General features: G+C 54.9%; 1 protein-coding gene across 2 annotated transcripts in view; it reads right to left on the bottom strand.

Moving 5' to 3' along the window:
- The window catches only part of CRY2 (cryptochrome circadian regulator 2), a 31,667-nt gene that overhangs the window by 11,596 nt on the left and 1,835 nt on the right, over positions 1-18,236 (bottom strand). Inside the window, exons 1-8 of one of the 2 annotated variants that reach the window (XM_070487671.1) lie at positions 15,490-15,785; positions 12,226-12,334; positions 9,799-9,941; positions 8,037-8,221; positions 6,949-7,037; positions 1,716-1,856; positions 377-688; positions 7-158 (exon numbers count right to left, since the gene is read on the bottom strand). In XM_070487671.1, coding sequence (XP_070343772.1) covers positions 7-158; positions 377-688; positions 1,716-1,856; positions 6,949-7,037; positions 8,037-8,221; positions 9,799-9,869 — 950 coding nt within the window. In that variant the 5' untranslated portion in view covers positions 9,870-9,941; positions 12,226-12,334; positions 15,490-15,785. Of the gene's footprint in view, positions 1-6; positions 159-376; positions 689-1,715; positions 1,857-6,948; positions 7,038-8,036; positions 8,222-9,798; positions 9,942-12,225; positions 12,335-15,489; positions 15,786-18,236 lie in introns of those variants that run through there. The other variant, XM_014861181.3, reaches the window with a different exon arrangement.

Genomic DNA, 18,236 nt, shown 5'->3' with positions numbered 1-18,236 from the left:
CCTCACCTGATATAGTCCCCACTGGGGTCGGTGCGGCGGCCAAAGCCCACAGGGCAGTAGCAGTGAAAGAACTGCTGGAAGAAGGCGCTGCAGGACAGCCACATCCAGCTGCCCGCGTTCACGCTGAAGTCCGCGTCCAGGAGCAGCTCGTCAAACACCTGCACGGGCAGCGGGACCGTCAGCCTCCCCGGGGACCCACCTGCCACGGTTCTCCCCCAGTCACCGCAGTGCCCCGCGGAGGGGAGCAGAGCCCTCCTGCCCAGGGCGAGCGCAGGAGAACTGGGAAGGATCTCCTGGAACCCGGGGTCCCACCCCATTCCCCCACCCAGAGGGGGCGGCCCTCAGCACAGGCCAGCTCCCCGTGGACTGCACTCACCCGGACCCCACTCTCCCAGCTGACCCAGAGGTCCCCGCGGGTGAGGAAGCAGGCCACGGCGTGCCGCGCCAGGTGGTGGATCCAGCCCTCCTGCCTCAGCTGGGTCATGATGGCGTCAATCCAAGGGAAGCCTGTCTTGGCCTCGGCCCACTTGGCCAGGGCCTCGGGGTTGCGGTCCCAGGGGATCTGGATGCAGATGGGGTTCCCCTCCATGCGGTCAAACCTGGGGTTGTTGGTGGCTGCCGTGTAGAAGAACTCTCGCCAGAGGAGTTGCCCAAACAGGGAGAGGGGCGGTGTGCTGTTCCGCTTCACCTGGGGAGTCGTGGATACACACACTCAACTCTCAGCATCATGTCGCTCGAGTCTCCCACAAGGGGATCTGGAGCCTCCACGGACTCGGTGGCTCTGACCTCCTTAGACACATGGAGGGACTGTCCCCAGAAGAAGTGGCACCATGTGCCCGCAGACTGAAACCCCAGGCCCTGGCTGTGCCGCCCACTGCTCTGAGCAGAGACGAGGGCTGCAGGGTCGGCCAAGGAAAGGGACCTCGCTCCAGGACTCCGCCCTGGGACCAAACTCCCCAAGACCAGGTCATGGTCCTTGTCCTCTAGGGTCCCTGTCTGGCTCCACTTTCTACAACCTCAGAGAGTTCCCATCGGCATGCATAAAAATGCTCAGCCAGGATGTTGGTTAAATAAGTTATACGCAACAGCCTGGATCTGGGGCCATGAGGGAATTACAAGATCAGACCTCCAAGCGAATAATGATTTTCCTAGAATCACAAGCTTGCCCCCCACACTGGCAAAGCCACTGCATGCCACAAAATCTCGACACTGGCCAGAATGGGAAACAGCGTGGAACAACACAGACATGAGGGGGCCCTGATGAATGTGAAGAGCTGGCTGGGCTGCCCGTCTCCATCTGGGGGTGGGGGCATTCACACAGGCTTCTTTGTCTGTGTGGTATGGCCGCAGCCCCCCAGGTCACTTCCTCACCCCTGACGGCAGCAGCCACTCCTGGACTCCCGTTAAATGCTCTGGACACACCCGAGAGGGCCGCCGTGCTGGTCAGCTCAGGACAGGCTCCAGCCTTGCCGCCCGCTTCCCACCCTGAGAGTGCGCCCCTCCACTGCTGCCAGCAGACCTGCCCCCTCGAGGGTTGCCTCCTGCGGTCAGCTTTTCGGCCTGTCCTGCTCTCCTGGAGAGCCTGGATTTTAGTCTGCTCAGCGGTCAGGTCGCTCGGCTCTGCCACCTGCCCTGGACTATCGCCCAGCGCAGCGCCTCCAGGACCCAGAGCCCGGGCGAGGCAGGCCCTCCCTCCTCAGGCCCGGCCCCCTCACCTTCCTGTACAGGTCCCACAGGCGGTAGTAGAAGAGGCGGCAGGAGAGGCAGCCGAAGCGCAGGTAGGGGCTGAGGCCTGTGGGGCTGGCCAGCAGCGAGGCGGCGTTCATGCGGGGCCTCTCGTAGTTGGCAACCCAGGCCTGCGCAGAGAGAGGGCAAAGAAGGCAAGGCCTGGACGTCAGAGAAGAGAAGACGAGGCGCCGGGCAGTTCAGGAATGTGCCTAAGGCCACCGAGCTGACAGCCAAGGAGCCAGGACCTCCTCATGCTGGCGGAGGGTTCGATGGGGCCAGCACAGAGCAAACGACGAGGCCCAAGTTCTTGTCCTGACTATTTAATTTGTGGTATGGTCAAGAACAAGTCATTTAGTCCCTCAGCTACTTAACTATGAAATGAGAACAAAATTTCCACCTCCTGGGGATTAAATAAAATGGGAGATATGAAAAAATTCCAAAGGCAGTAAACAGTCTGGGATTGTACAGAAGAAAGGAAGAAAGGCTTCTGCTTCACAGAAACACATGCTTCTGCGTGTCCCCGCTCTCGTCACCGGGACCTCTCACCCTGGCTCAACAGCGGCCGTGAAAGGAGGGACTCCCACCCGCCTCCTGGGGGCCCACAGGGTCACGCATTTCCGGGCCACCTGCCCTACAGCATTATCGGCCTTGTTTGGATCACCTGCTGCCGCTGGCGCAGGGCTGTACCCTCACAGCTCACTGTCACCCGTCTTCTCTCGGCTCGCCTCAACAACCTTCGGAGGCAGCATTTCCATTGCCTCCTTTTGAAAAGGAGGAAAACGTGGCTCCTGGGGTCACAGGGTTGGTAAGAGACAGGGCTGGGGGCACTCAGCTTCTGACACCAGGTTCCCGCCTCTCTCCACTACATCTAAGAACTACCCTCTCTCTCAACTCCTCACACAGTCTCCTTCTCTCCACACCCCTTCAGACCCCTCTGCACCCCCCGAGATGGAGGCCACCACGTGGGAACCGCCTCAACTTCTAGCCCCCAAATCTACACACTCACCTGCGTCTCCCTACCTCCCACCCCGACCTGCCGAGGCCAAGGCCTGCGCCTGGCTCCGGAGCCCTCCCCCCTCCTCTTGCACATTTGCTCTCCTCGCTACAGGTTCCGCTCCCAGAACACTGGGAAAATGAGCTCGTTTCTTTGCAAACAAAACGAAATTAAAGGACTTCTCCAGCCCTGCGGACCTCCGCCCATGGTGCGCTCTCCTCCCTCCACAGTGGGCCTCTCTTACCTGCCACGCCCACCTCCCCTTCCAGCCCACCCAGTCTGGCTCCCACCTTCACCACGCCCGGCTGGCTCCCGGCAGGCTCTGCGATTTCCACCCGTGAACCCTCAGCGTTCTCTGTCCCTGCGTCTTCGGACATCCATGCAGCGCTGCACCTGCTGGCTGTCCGTCTCACACCCTCCATCCCTCGGGCCTCTGCACTCCACCCGCTCCCGGTTGCCTCCAACCTGGCTGGCTGCTCTCCGTGGTTCCCCAGCTCCACGGGCCCTCCCAAGCCCTTGTCTCTTGCCACCCCAGGGCTCATCCTAGGTCCTGTACTCACTGTGATCCTGGTGGGCTCATCAGTCCCACGGCTCCCAGTACCACCTCTGTGCCAACAATCACCACGTCCGTAGCTCTAGTCTACACTGCCCACCTAGACTCGCGGATCGCTCCATCCACAGCCTGCTGGCCGTCTCTGAGTGGTTGTCATTCACGCACCTCAAGGGTGCCCTGCTCTCTACCTGAAACCACTCGTCCACTGGCGCTCCCTGTCTCAGAAAACGCAGTCATCCACCGGGCTGCCCAGGCCAGAGCCTGCTCGTCACCTTGGATGGCCCTCGCCATGTCCTGTCAGCTCTACTGTGCAAGGTTCAGGCTAAGATGGTATCTAGACTGGACAACTACAACAGCCTCTCTGCTCCTGCTCTTGTCCCCTCACCCATCCTCCCCACTGGGAGCAGAGTGACGGTTTAAAAATGCCCATCCCTCAGGGTCACGCATGCACTGAGGATGGAGTCCCCATCTTCAACATGGCCTACAAGCACCCGCAGCCTGGGCGGGCCCCTCTTTCTAGCTTCAGCTCTTGCCACCCTTCGTGAAGCGCCGCGCTCAGCAGCCTTCGCGCACGCAGCTCGCCTGGACTGGGTGGCTGCCTTCCTTTCCGCTGAGCTCCCCTTGGTGAGTTCTGACTCTTCCTTCAAGTCTCCGCCTCCAGGCTGCCTCCCCAGCAGGCAACCCCTCGGCTATCAGGTGAAATATCTCTACCACACACGTGGTCTATTTGCCTGCTCATGTCCTGGCCCACCTCTCTTTGAAAATCTTTTTCAGTGAAACCCAGACACAGAAATCACACAGACGCGTGGCTTAATGAATTATTCTAAGGCAAACACCGCGCAACCAGCACCAAGGTTCACGCCTTAGAACTCTGCCAGCCGCCCCAGAGGCCCAGCCAGGAGCCCCTCCCAGTCATGGCCCCCTCCCGCCCCTGAAGTGACTACTCACCCAACTTTTATAATAATCACTTCCTTGCATTTAGAAATGTTTACATTTTTCTACTTTGGCAAAGCCCACTTGGAAGGGAGGGTTATCTTTTCAGTTATTCCTCGCCTTTTTAAGTGGGTTTTTTTCATCCGAATGTGCACCCCTAGGCACTACACGTTAGCCTTGGCCATTTCAGAAACTTTGATGTGTTATTTGAGTTTCTTTTGCTCTGCGCGTTTGCTGTCATTTCTTTCTTTTCCTTTCAGGTTTTCTGTGGAAGACCACAGGCCATCTGACCTGTGCTGATTCCCACAGCCTGGATGGTGCTGTATGCACACGCACGGTGCAGTTCAACACGCCCCTGTCCTGTGTATGACCCACAAGTTGGCAGCTGGCACCAGAGACTCGACTGGACTCAGGTGGATCTCCTTGGCAAGACTACAGGGGGACGTAATGCCTGATGGTCTCTCTTCATGGGGACAGCAGCTACTGATGCATAAGGTGTCACCATTGGGGGTTGCAAACAGTGTCCTCTCATTCCCTTTTCATTTCACAATCAGGATGCTGTCACAGAGCGACGCTCGCCCTCAGCTACTGTTGGGTCTAAAGTACTAAAGATCATACAGTTTGCCTCCTCTTTTTGGTAACAGCACCCGATTTTCTCGTGGCGACCCAGACTTCCATAGTCTCAGTCCAAGAGGGTAAAAGGGGAGCTCAGCCACTTTCTGACTCTGGAAGTGGGCTCATCTTGCAAATCTGGTCAGGGAAAGCACCTCCCTCTTCAAACACAGGACGGGGTCAGGGATAGTCACGTGACCCCAGGCAGGCCAATGAAAACATTCCTCGGGACTTTTCCTGAAGTTTTTGGCAAAGAAGCATGCAACTTCCCCTGGTGTTGCTAAGCAGACTGAAAATAAGCTGCTGTGACCACTTTTGCCACTGCTCAAGGAAACCTTGCCTGAGAATGAAATAGTACAGAGGGAAGCAGAGCTGAGAGATGGGGAATAATTCCTGGTAGCATTATCTGGACACCTGGATGCAGCTGTGCCTGAAGGCTACCCCTTGGACTCTTGGTTTTGTGAGTTAAAAAAAAAAAAAACCCTTTTCAAAAGCCAGCTTGCAAATAAGAACTGATTAATATAATCCTCTTCTCTTTGCTCCCATTACCCTCTGAACCTCTCCTTTCTTAACCCTCAGCACACTGTAATTCCTTATTTCATATCCATCGCCTCCAAAAGACTGCAGTTTGGGGACAGCTCTGTGTCTACCTTGTTGGGCAGTCTCTCTAGGAGCTCGACCATCCTGATACAAGCAGATGCTCATTTTAGAACTGGAGCACTGACAACCTTCTGACATCCAGTTAAACTCCTGTCCGTCTGGCAGCATCTCTCTCCCAGATGTGCAGGACACAGGACTCCCGCTGGCCACCACTGAGTCTGAAGGGTCCTGACATAAGGCCCCATGACAGAAGGGCCCCCAGGCTGTGTTGAAAACGAGCCGCTGACCTGCTGCGTGAAGGGGCATTCCACTACTAAGTGCTTCTCAGGTGATAATAATCCAGGGGGCCGTACGTCAGCTCTTTACCTCGTCAAGGCTTATTCTACTCCTGTCCTCCCATTTGTCCTCTCCACCACCTGCCTCCATGGCCCAGTCTCGTCTCCAAAGTGATCCCAAGAATCTCTGGGTGAAGCTCCTGAGGTGGACAGACAGCTGGTTCCCCCACAGCCCTCGGACATCTGTTCTCATCCTTGTAAGTCATGGGGCTTGCTTCAGCCCTGCCTGATGGTAACACCCAGATGGGGGCATCAAGACTGCTGGGCGACCTCCAGGGCTGGACAGCATTCCGCCCAAGTCGGCTGCCTTAGGCGCCCCCTGCCACTGTTATCACCAGGCTGCTGGGCCCAATGGCTAGCCCTCCGCGCAGGAACAGAAAAAGCTGTTATAAACATCGGGTTGCTATGTTGTACACCTGGAGCTAACATAAGATTCTAAGTCAGCCATAAGTAAATTAAAAAAAGAAAGTTGCGATTTTCGGAACCCAGTCCACGAACCAGTGGAAGGGGCAGGGCCCTAGGAGCTGATTGTTCTTGGCCATGAGAACATTCTTGCTCCCCTGGTCCCAGCGTGGCAGGGCCTGTGGCCGTGCTGATGGGCGCCTCAGCCTCGTACCTCCCCCTCGCCAATTCCCACTTCACTGGCAGGTGGGTCATCTGTTCTTGTGTCCCAACAAATGGAAATCAGTGGTCTGGTGGAGACCCAGCAAAAGGTGGGGGGACACAAACCCCAAATGATTCACCTTCCGGGCTTTTCTGACCAGAGACCCTTTCAATAAGGAGAACCTGCCCACAGGGGAAAGAAAAGCACTCCGGCGTAAGTTTCAGAATCACGTCAACCAGATGTCGCTCACTGCTTACTAATGCTGTGACCTCAGGCAAGTTGCTTAATCTCGCTAACCCTTAATTTCCTAATCTGTAAAATGGAGAGCTTAATGCCTACCTTGGAGGGCTGCTGGAAAGATTAAAGGAAATAATGCCAGCAGGTCCTTAACCCACAAATGCTCAGCCCTGTGACCAGCACATGGTGAGCACCCACGAAACGGTACCTGCCTTTATGATTGCTGTTATCGCCACCAGGAAGATTTGTCATCTTTCACCCTGTTGAAGCCAAGAGGCACTAAGGGACACGACACCCCCCGCTGCACGGGGGCCAGCATCAGAAGTTCTGTGTCTCAGAAATGGGGCCGTACCTTCCGTTCCAAGTGCTTGTCCAGGCGGGCCAGAGCTTCCATCTCTCCTCCTTGCCAAACGGCTGGGCCAAGACCTTCCGTGGGGAACCCTACAAGAGGAGGAGCACGCCACAGGGGGGTCAGGCCACGCCGGTGATAGCTCAGCCAGTCCCGACACGCTGGTCTGTTCTCGAGCTCTGTGGGAACTGAACCGCACATTCTCAGAGCTACCAGGGCTGAGACCCTCCTCAACATTTCCGCATTTTCTAGATCCTCCTGGTTCTCTTTCCACTTTTTGTCTCTCCTTTCCCCTGTCTTCCCCTTCCCAGCTACTCCTCACTTCAGGCCAGTGAGGACAACCCTGGACTGCTTGCCCTTTTAGGTTAGCCAGCAACAACGGTGGTTTTCAGGGGAGAAAGGCTAAGTTTGGTCAGATAAAAAATGGGGGTTGGCGGCTGGCCCCGTGGCCGAGTGGTTAAGTTCGCGTGCTCCGCTTTGGAGGCCCAGGGTTTCACCGGTTCAGATCCTGGGCACGGACATGGCACCTCTCATCAAGTCACGCTGAGGCGGCATCCCACATACCACAATTAGAAGGACCCACAACTAAAAATACACAACTATGTGCTAGGGGAATTTGGGGAGAAGAATAAGAAGAAAAAAGAAAGATTGGCAACAGATGTTAGCTCAGGGCCAATCTAAAATAAAGGGGGGTTGGCGGGAGGAAGGGAAGGAACCCATGAGGCTGACACCCCCTTTCAACAGAAGCAATACTCGTTATCCTGTACGGAGGACCCCAGTGAAGCCAGCCCCAGGCTGTGCCTCTATGGTCTGAGAGGGCAAAGTACAAAAAGAGGCATGAACTGGAAACAGAAGATGACAGACATGGGTGTGAACAGAAAAAAGACCCAAAGGACATACTCCGAAGGCGACAGTGCTTATCTTGGGGGCGGGGGAGGGTGGTAATAGTGATTGTTATTTCCATTTTTGTCTCTCTGTATTTTCTAAACTGTCCGAAATGACTTGCATTACTTTGACAAAGAAGGAAAAACACGCAGAGTTATTTCACAGAAAGGAGGGGCCATGAGAGGCTCGGGGCAGTAAGTACGCACCCAGCTCCTCCAAGGAGGGCACGCCATAGGTTTCGTCGTGGTTCTCCTGGATATCGGCCCTGCAGCTCTCCATCTGCTGGCTGGTCACCGAGCCCACGGGCTTCCTGGGCAGCTCCATGCGGCTGATGATGGCCTGGAAGCGCTTGTAGGTAAGGGGTGGCTTCTGCCCGTTCAGCTCAATGATCCTGGGAACCCAGAGCACACCTGACGTCACCCCTGAGGCCCTTCATTCCAGGTCCCCGTCCACCCAGAGAAGAGCCCGGACGTCGAAGGCTTGGGGGGTGGCCTTCCTCATCCGTCTGCTCATGGATCCCACCTCGAGGTGGAAAGGAGGGGGCGCCGGAGGCTCCATCACCATTTTACCCGGAGGGAAAATGAAGCCCAGAGAGCCAGAGTAGGTGCCTCAGGCAATGGAGCGAGGCAGGGCCAAAGCTGGGACTCAGCTCCAGGCTCCCTGGGCCTCGTGGAGCCGCCTCAGACAGAGACGGAGCATCTCTTTCGAATCGCAGAAAACCCCTGCTGGCCTTCTTGGTGCTCAACCCGTCTGTCCAAGCTCAGGACTCCTCGTGGACCTTCCCCGCGAGGCCAGCCTAAGCCTTGAGGAGGTCCTGTGATAGGAGCCACCAACATGTTCCTTTGCTGGAAAACCCTTCCCTTCTTGGCCCTTATTTATGGGAAGAGAGAGGGAGAACAGACTATCCTCCCTAAATCAGAGACTGGGGCCGGGTTAAAAGCAATGTCTAATACTCACAGGATGTTTTGCAGTTTATAAAGTATTTTTTCATGAGCAAGGGAAGCATAGCTGCACTCAGGTAAGAAGAAAAGGTAGAGGAGAGCAAGGAGGGGAAACGAGGCTGTTTATATAATGACGAACTGGGATGGTCGGAGCCAGACTGGCAGGGCTCTTCGGCCAGGAAGCGGCTTACGCAAGACCGGGCTGGCTGCGTGCGTTCATTTCTCACTCCGGCTCTCACTCTGCCCCATCAGCGGAGGCAGGAGGTTGGCTGTGGCCCCTGCAGGACCTCCCCCTCCTCTGGCACGTGGCAGGGGGAGGGGCTCCACACCCAGCGTCTGCTCCTGAGCGCCTGGCTGGGCTCACGTGCGGAGCTGTGTGACCTGGCCTCCTGGCAGCCACCACTGGGCTGGGGAGAGGGGGCAGGGCGCAGTGGTGGCTGCTGGCCTGGCAGCAGCAGGCGGGGGACAGTTCTGCCAGGGAGGGGAGGAGGGGGCTCCTCCTCGATGCTCTGAAAGCACAGGGGCCTGTCCCCAGAGCGAGAGGCTAGTCTGCACACTCAGCTCCCCACAGGGGTCTCCAGAGGCTTTTGAGCAATAGCTGCATGCATGGCCTGGAAACCCAGATGGCCAGGGGAGCCTGGGGGCTCAGATAAGGTACAGAAACTCGGTCTGAGAACAGAGATCTGCTGGGAGGGGTAACAGACAGGGCCCGCCGAGGTCGGAGGGCAGCCTTGAGCAGGACGGAAGTGGGGGTCCGAGGAATGCATGCGACCGGGCATCTCATGAGCAGATCCTTGGAGATCTTGAGTGGGGCTCCACTGCGTCCACCCCTCAGGCCCAGCAAGCCCCTCTGCCCCCAAATAGGGGACAGCTCTTTGAGACTCGGATCCATTCTCCTCCAGCTTCTAGAAAGTGCCACAGTTCATGTGCCAGGCGGCCCTTTTCTGAACCTCCCTGAGTTCCGCTCAGCAGGGCCCAAGTCACCATCTTCCACAATTGGCAACTTGGCCCCTGGGGCCCATCTCACCTGTCCAGGTCATAGAGAGTGTGCGAGTTCTCTGTCACCACCTCCACACCAGCCTCCTTGGCCATCTTCATGATGGCTGCGTCCCGTTCTTTCCCAAAGGGTTCGGAGTCATATTCGAAGGTCAAGCGGGTCACCCCCCATTCCTGCGAGGAGAGAATCTGTTACGCTGAGCACTGTCTGGGGCTGAGGGGAAGCGGGGCACTCAGTTCTGGGAGGGACAGAGCGGGTCCAGAGACCTGTCAGAATGGGCTGCAGAGCAAACAGGGATCTGATCGGAGGCTCACAAGTCTGAGGAGGGCAGGTCTCTGAGGGGAGGCCAACAGCATGGTAACAGCGCAGCCCGAGGCCAGTGGTCTCGGTGGAGTCAGGAGAGAGGTGGGCAGCCCTGGGCACCTGCTGTGTCCCTGAGGCAGGAGGATGCAGCAGGCTATAAATACAACACTCCCAGCGGTGCCCCCAGGCCCTGGAAGCTGCACTGACTGGCGGGTGGAGACGGGGGGGGGGGGGGGGGGGGGGGGGGGGGGGCACAGGAGCGCCACCGCCCGCCTGCTCCGCCGGCTTTCCCAGAGCTCCTCACGCACTGCAAACTTCTGGCCTAGTTTTCCTGGCAGGCTTGTGCTGTGTGAAGTGTCCTAATGGTTTCCACGGCAACACCCCTGAGGCCAGCAGCACACAGAGCTAAGAGGCTCCAGCTCTGAGAGCGTCAGGGAAGGAGGAGCAATTCTTAGTCCAGAGGACAGAGAAATGAGACCAGAGGGACCACATCTTAAAAAAGAAGGGAATTCTCTTCCAAGCCTTTTGTCATTTCTAGTAGAAACTTCTAGATTTCCTAGCCGGCCCAGAAAAAGCTTGTACAGATAACCCGCAGAAAGCCCTAGAGCATGCAACTAGCAAGAAGAAAACTACATTCCAACCGAAGTCTCTGGTCATGGTCCCTTAGACTCTGCACCCTCGGGTCAAATGTCCTGGGCTTGCACAGGCTGCTCTGGTCCTGACTCGACCCCACCTGGGGTATGGGTCCTGAGCAGGGCTCGTCACCGCTCATCCGAGGATCACAGCGCGAAACACTGACCGAGCCCTTTCTATTAGCGAGAAGCATGCTTAGTGGTTCGGAGAGACCACACCGTTAAACACTCCTAACTCTGTGAATAATGATAAGCGTACTATTAGATGACACCATCTCCAAGAAGCCTTCCTTGACCGCTCCTTCAAAATGATTCTCCTGTGCCTCGCCCTTTTTCCGGCACAGCATTTATCACATGGCAGTGAAGTTGCCAGGACTCGCCTGCTTCCCACATTAGTGTGAACTCTCAGAGCAGAAACTATGCCGTATTTCCTCCATTTACCCTAGTAGCCAGCATGGGGCCTGGTGCCCTGCAGAATCTCAATAAACACGCCCTGCGTGACTATCCGCATCTCTGGGCTACGACCGGGTTGGCCTCCGAGGTGCTGGGAGAGGGGATGAGGCAGGAGAAGAGAGCGACGGCGTGTAACGGTGCGGTGCCGAGGGACACAACTCTGGAGGCAGAGAGCCTGCGCTCGGATCTTAGGCCACCACTGAGCGTCGCGACCCCGGGCAAGTCGAGGTCCCCCATCTGCAGAACAGCGACAGCAGCTCTCCCTCTGTGAGTCACGCAGTGCTCCAACACAGGCAGCCTCCACAAGCCCGGCTGTGCTCAGCACGTGCGAGCCATACGCGTGCGCACGTCTATGGGCAGGGGACGTGAAGGAGGAAGGGTTTACTGAGCCACTGGCCTTGACGTGAGAGCTCTCCTGCTGTCTGTGCCCCCAGGAAGCGCAGGGCAGGCAGTCGGGGTGGAGACGGGCAGGAGAGCCACCGTGCGCAGCTGAGGAGGAGGACACACTGTCCCTGAGCCTCTGTCCACGAGGACCTTTGCCTCTGTGTGGGCCTTGACGGGTGCTTTATAAAGGGGCTTGGGGGAAAGTGGGCTGGCTACCCGATACAGCAGAGAGGCCGATGTGGCACCCAAAGGAAGATTTTATCAGTCATCGACCCCTGGGGAAGCAGGGAAGCTCCCACAGAAAGGCTGACTTCTCCCCAATAAGTAGAGCAAAGCAAGACAGAAACGCCCCCTGCTAAACAGGAAACCTCGCCCTCAAACTCCTGGCACGGGAGAACCCTAATAAACTTGGCTGGCTTGAGCCAAGAAAACATCTAAGGAAGCCAGTGGCAGCCGGGGTGGAATAAGTTGCCACATCCCACGTCTGGACGGAGCTGGGAACTTTCCAACATGACACCGGTTTCAGAGAATGTTTCCCTCAACACAGTTGCCATTTGGTCAGCAACCTGACTGGCGGCCGTTGCCCCCACTTCTCTGGCAGCAGGAGTCAGCCCACCTGACCGTCCCCATGTCCTCAGGCAGAATACCACCTCAGGCAGTCTGCGCTCAGACTCCGCATGCTTACCTTGAAGAGCCTCGGAAACACGTCAGCCGGCTGGCCCCGGACCACAAACAGGCGGGAGTTCAGCTTCCGTAAGCTGGTGTCCAGATCTTCCAGAGACTGAAGCAGGAACCTGCAAAGCCCACGCAGGCCTGGTGAGGGGTAACGTCATCAAGAGTCGCTCTCTTTCCTAACAAAGCAGGGAGAAGCTGGCACACTCTTTATGCCAAGCAAGTCGCATCATTAGTCCCAGACTGGAGGGGCCTGGGTTCTAGTCCAGGCGTGACACGGTATGGGATCAGCGATGCCTCTGCTGAAATCCTGGCCTTGCCACATGACTTCAGGCAGCTACTTAACCGCTTTAGCTTTTTTTTTCTAACCTATAATGTGGAGCTGATGTTAGTACCTATCTCACGGAATTGCCAAGAAAAGGGAATCAAACATGGCACGAAACACTCAGGACAGGGCCTGGCAGAGAACACCTGGGGTAAATGCGAGCCGCGCCTCCTCCTCTTGTCCCTCTGTGATCAGACGCCATGTCACTTACTCGCTCTCAGCCTCAGGCCCTGCATGTAAATATCCGCCCAACACAAGGTTGTTGCGAGAATCAAAAAGCAGGTCAGACGAGGAAGCCACCGGAACACCAAGTACAACAGTGTGGTAGGGAGGCCTGGGGCCTATCAGCATAGGAGCAAGACTGCCACCTCCTGGGAGACCCTCCCTGTGCTGGTCCCTTCCGCACTCACGCTCTGCGCTGCACGTGTGTCCACGGCCACAGCGTGGCCTGGGTCCCCAGTTCCCAGGGTTTCCTTTGGCAGGTGGCTCATACTCCAGGCCTCGGGCCACCAGGTTCTCATCCCAAGAGAAAGAAGGCCTTAGAAGGTTCTTTCCTAGAGGATATCCTCACATGCTTTTGGGGCTGGGGGGACTCCAGACACCCAAGAGGCCTCACCTGAGAGCTGGATCAGCATGGGAAAGGGAAAGGAAACCAGCACGTGCTGAGTGTGTTTCGTGTGTTGTTTTGGTTTTTATATGAGCACAAAAATTGACTAACTGCTCAGTTAGGCATAATGGCCTTTCCGAGAAATTCCATCCATACGTTTTACGACATGTGTTTTACTTTTAAATTCAGTGAAATTAACATTTTAAACAGATAACTACTCATGTGGTTCAAAATTCAAGTTACAAAAGTGTCCATGGTAAGAAGTCTCCTTCCTGTGGGTCCCCAGGAATGAACTCCCCTCCCCAGAGGCACCAATGTTATCTGCTTCTTAAGTGCGTCTTCTTTTGAATTCTCTCAACACAGTGGAAGGAAATATTACCCTCATTTGATAGATGAGGAAAATGAGACACAGAGAGGATAATTAATATGCCTAAGATCATAGCCAGGAAGCGACAAAGCTGGGATAGGAATCGAGGTCGATCAGACTCTGAAACCATGTTCTTTGCTCTGTGCCCCATTTCTAAAGCCGTTTAGTGGCACGTCACACACTGCTCTGGGGCTGAGATTCTGCAGGACCTCATGTGTCTGGAATCCCTTTCTGACAAACACAGCCCTCACTACTGGCAATCCAGTGACATTCTGATCTCCTTCCTTAGGAACTAAGCCCAGATAGGCCAGCCTCCTTCAGATCCGTTCTGCTACCCACGCTTTGGCGTCTCCCACCCGTCTCTGTCCACAACGGGAATCGCCAGATTTTATCTGGAGCACAGTGAACCCCTGCGCCTCCTCTGCAGCCCATCACTTCTCTGACCACTGGAGGCTCACGGCTGTTCCCAGGCTGCCAACTGGAACCAGCCCCCGCCGCTGCTCTGACGTGCACAACAGGCCACTCCCACGCGGCGGCCACCGCAGCCACATTCCAGCCTGAAGCCCAAGCAGTGTGAGAGCTCAGAGCACACAGGACCCCTCCAAGAGGCTGTGGCGACAGGCTCTGCTCTGACAGGCTGAGCGCCGCTTTGCTCAAGCCAAAGGCTCTGCCTCTGTGCGTTTCTGTTTTTGAAAAACCAACACCTCGTTAAAGGAAAGCTGAGACGTGAGTGACGCACTTGCGCTGGCCTCCTCCCAGACCTCACCACTCCTCTCCGGAGGAAAAGAAGAGACGCCCATGCCGCCTGAATAAATAGCCTCATGCCACCTGAAACCTGGGCCCTGCCAGCTAGAGTGCCTAGAGATAACTGGCGACCTAAATCCACAAGCCCAGGACAGAGGGCCCGCTCTGCGGCTCGCAGGAATGTCTGTGCCACGCATTTGGGGGGCCTCCTTTTTCACAGGCCCCCAGGCTGCGCAGGACTTCAGTTTGAAGCTATATATACCCCCATATATACACGCACACGAAAGCTAGGTTCCAGCTGCCTTCCACAGAACCTGACTTCTAGACCTCACGTACTAACAGGAGAGATTTCTTGCAGCATTCCTGGAGGACAGCTAACTCCATGAGAGCCCTTTATTTCTCTGACAACAGATGTCTACAGTTGAGGAAGCGAGTGGAAGGCCCAACTTGGACCTCAGCAACCAAATAAGGACAAGAATAGCAACAACTATCATTTAATGAATACTTGCAAGGAACCAGGCCCTGTTCTACTTGTTTTACATACATCATTTAATTCTCAAACAGCCCTAGGAAGTAAATATTGTTATTATTCCCATTTTACAGATGAGAAAACTGAGGCACAGAGGGATTAAGTGATTTGCCCAACATCATACACCTAATAAGTGGCCAGAATTCAACCCCAGGCAGTGTGGCTCAGTGACTGCTGCTTTTTTTTTTTTTTTTTTTGGTGAGGAAGATTGGCCCTGAGCTAACACCTCTTGCCAATCTTTTTTTTTTCCCCTCCCTAAAGCCCCAGTACATAGTTGTATATCTTAGTTGCAAGTCATCTAGTTCTTCTATGTGGGACGCTGCCACAGCACGGCTTGATGGGCGGTGTAAGCGTCTGCACCCAGGATCTGAAGTGGTGAACCCCAGGCCGCTGAAGTGGAGTGCACGAACTTAACACTCAGCCACAGGGCTGGCCCCCTCAGCGACTGCATCCTTAACCACCAGGCCCCCCTGCCTCTCCATCAGGACTCCCTGAGGCTATACTGCTGGGGACTCGGCCATCAGGGAGACCACAGCCCAAACCAAAGGCCAACACCTCTGCCACCAGATCCCTGCTCCTCTGAGGCTCAACAGCTGAGTCACCCAGAAGCTCGCTGGAATGCAGAGTCCCAGGCTCCAGCCCAGGTGACAGCTTTGCATAACACCAGAGGAACGGGCGTAGAGCTGCTCCTGGGCAAACGCTCACCTGAGCAGGTGTGTGCACTCTGTCACAGACAGCACCCTGGGCCTGCTGCTCCCTCACAGGCCTCCTCTCCACGTGGCCAGCTTCTCTTTACTCCAATGAGGGGGACTCTAAAAGCACCAGAGGCGGCAGCATTTGGGGCCCGTGGTCCCCCTGGGCAGCTCCGAGCTGTGCTCACATGGCCGAAATCCAGAGCACACGGTCCTAGGGGAGCACTTAAAGCTCCCCCCTTGGATGAGACGACATGAGCAACTGAATTACATTACGTAAGTGCTCTGGAGCCAGAGGCAGACAGCACTGGAGAAAACCAAATTGGGGTTTCCAAAAATACAGAAAGGACTCTGTAGTTCAGGGACTCCACGGGGCTAGCCCTTTAGAATAAGAGCCTCTGCTTAAGAAGACAAGCAGATCTTCAGGGAGCTCTTCTCTAGAGACGGCAGACCCTGTCTTCAGGAATATTTTGTTCATTTGTTGTTAATAGGAGGAGGGAAGAGGATAGGGAACTCTTTCTTTGGGTCCAGACTGCCCTTGACCAAGTTTCTCTGCTTCGAGCCAAGGTCATCTAACTATAATGATGATATCATAGGCCAGCCCAGACTGGCTACGTAGGACATTAATAGAACTTAATTTCTCCTAAGTAATTAAGAGAGTTAAAGTCCCATGAAAAAGGGTTACCCAAACCCACAACCCATACGAGGATTGTCCTCGAAGCATCACTCAGATAAAAATATATTTGTTCTTTCCTGATTTCAAAGAGAAAGATGAAAATGAAGCTTTCGTCCCTTTGGGGCAAATGGAAACATTTCCTTTGCAGCCTAATAGTAAAGTGATTCGCGAGGGGACCAGTGTGAACAGCTCAGAGAAATTCTCGATCGTTCTCAATCCCCTTCTTGCTGACCAAGTTCTAGAGAAGAACCACCCACATCCAGAGTCCAAAAGTGTGTAGCTCCCTGCACTGGGAAGAGACACACTTCTTCTCTCCAGGCATCCTGGGGGTTCCCGGTTCACCTCATTCATTAATTCTGAGCCATTCAGGCTGATATTTTATTTCTACCAACTCCCTCTGTCCTGGAAGCTCCTGAATGCAGGTGCAGCATGCAGCCAGGGAGAAAATGATGTAAAAAAAAAGGTGAGGGGAATTGTCGCCAATCCCCACCTACGTTGCGGCAGAGAAAGAAAGGTAACGACAAACCGCAAGGGTCTATTTCGAGTACCCATTCTTAAATCTAGAAGTCGCTCATATCCCCTCTTTTAAAATTTCTTTGCTTCTCACTGAAGTACCTCTTTCTGGATGCACCAAATTTGAGAAGGTGGGGCTGGGGAAAATGGCGAAGGGTGGAGCCGACAAGTGCTTGACAAAAAAATCCTGAGGTTCCTACAGCTACACCCAGCCCACAGACTGCCCACCACCGCCCAGGCAAGGAGAATGCCAGCCCCTCTCCTATGCTAATAAATATCCATCTTTCTTAGTTGCCTTTCTCTGTCCTCTTTTACTCTTAGAAAGTGCCATTCATGGTTATTTTAATCTGATTCATCTGCCAAAAAACGCTGTGCGGGAGTCAGTGTAGGAAGCGCAGGAGGCTAACAGAGATGACAGATTTTGATTCCTCCCACCTCCTGCAGATGGCCTGGGCCCACCCTTCCTGGGGAGGCTTCTCAGCGGCAGAAGCTAGGACGTTATACAGCAGCACAGTTGTCCCAGATCACCTCCAGATCCAGAAACAGCCACCGGAAGATTACACATAGTATAGTTACGCAGCTCCATCACTGCCCCCAGCCGAGCGCGTACAACAGTCTGCCGCTCTGCCCTCCGTCCAATCAAAGCAGCAAGGAGGATGGTGGGGGTGGTAGGAGCGTGTCTATTTCCAGGCCCCGAGCGGTTATTGTATTCGATCTGTTTTGTGTTATTTCGCTTCTTTCTTCTGAATGCCAAAACTCATTAGACTTCCCGCCAATGCACAGCAACACATTTTCCAAGCTGTCGCGCTCAGGTCTGCGGTTGTCTGCTCCTGCGCTCCTCAGGCTTTGCTGGACCCAAGAGCTTTTCAAAACCCTCATGCCCAGGCCTTAACCCAGAACCATTAAATCAGAACTGGGGGAGGTGGGGACCCAGACATCTTTTAAAGATCCTTAAGTGACTCCTAGGCAGCAAGAGTGAGAACCGCTGCTCTAGCCCTTCCCCCTATTTTATTTATTTCCTGGCCCTTGTGCTAAATTATGGTTGTTTACTTGTCTTCCTCCACTAAAATGCAGGCTCTGGGAGTTCTGGACCCTGCCAAGCGGCCCCTCCAGCAACATCTGGCAGATATTAAGCACTCATTAAATAAGTGCTCAATTAAAATGTGCATTCCTACCAGCCTCTGACCTCAGGATTTGACTCAGGCATCTAAGCCGCCACATTCCTTTTCTCCTTCCCTCACTCGAAAGCACAGTCACAAAAGCGTGACCCATAAAAATCCATAAACACCTCTCCCTAGCAAATCGGAGTTTAATCAGCAATAGAGTTTTTGTTGTTGATTTTTAATCTCTGCTACCACAAAGGAGTGGGCAGTCCCATGAGATGTTCCCCAAAACCCACTAAGAGAAGAAACTCCTTGGTGACAATCTAATAAGCCGATAGTCTGATCTATTTACTCTTCTCTGATTGGCCCGCTGACATAAAGAGAGGGGCAAAGTCTGAGGCTCGGTTTGATGTTTCTGCTAGAGATGGTCATTTAAGGATGTTTGTCAAACCCAACCTCCTATCTATA

Source organism: Equus asinus, chromosome 17 (genome assembly GCF_041296235.1).
Source record: "Equus asinus isolate D_3611 breed Donkey chromosome 17, EquAss-T2T_v2, whole genome shotgun sequence".
In the NCBI taxonomy this organism is placed as follows: domain Eukaryota; kingdom Metazoa; phylum Chordata; class Mammalia; order Perissodactyla; family Equidae; genus Equus; species Equus asinus.
This window is presented reverse-complemented; position numbering and strand designations above follow the sequence as displayed.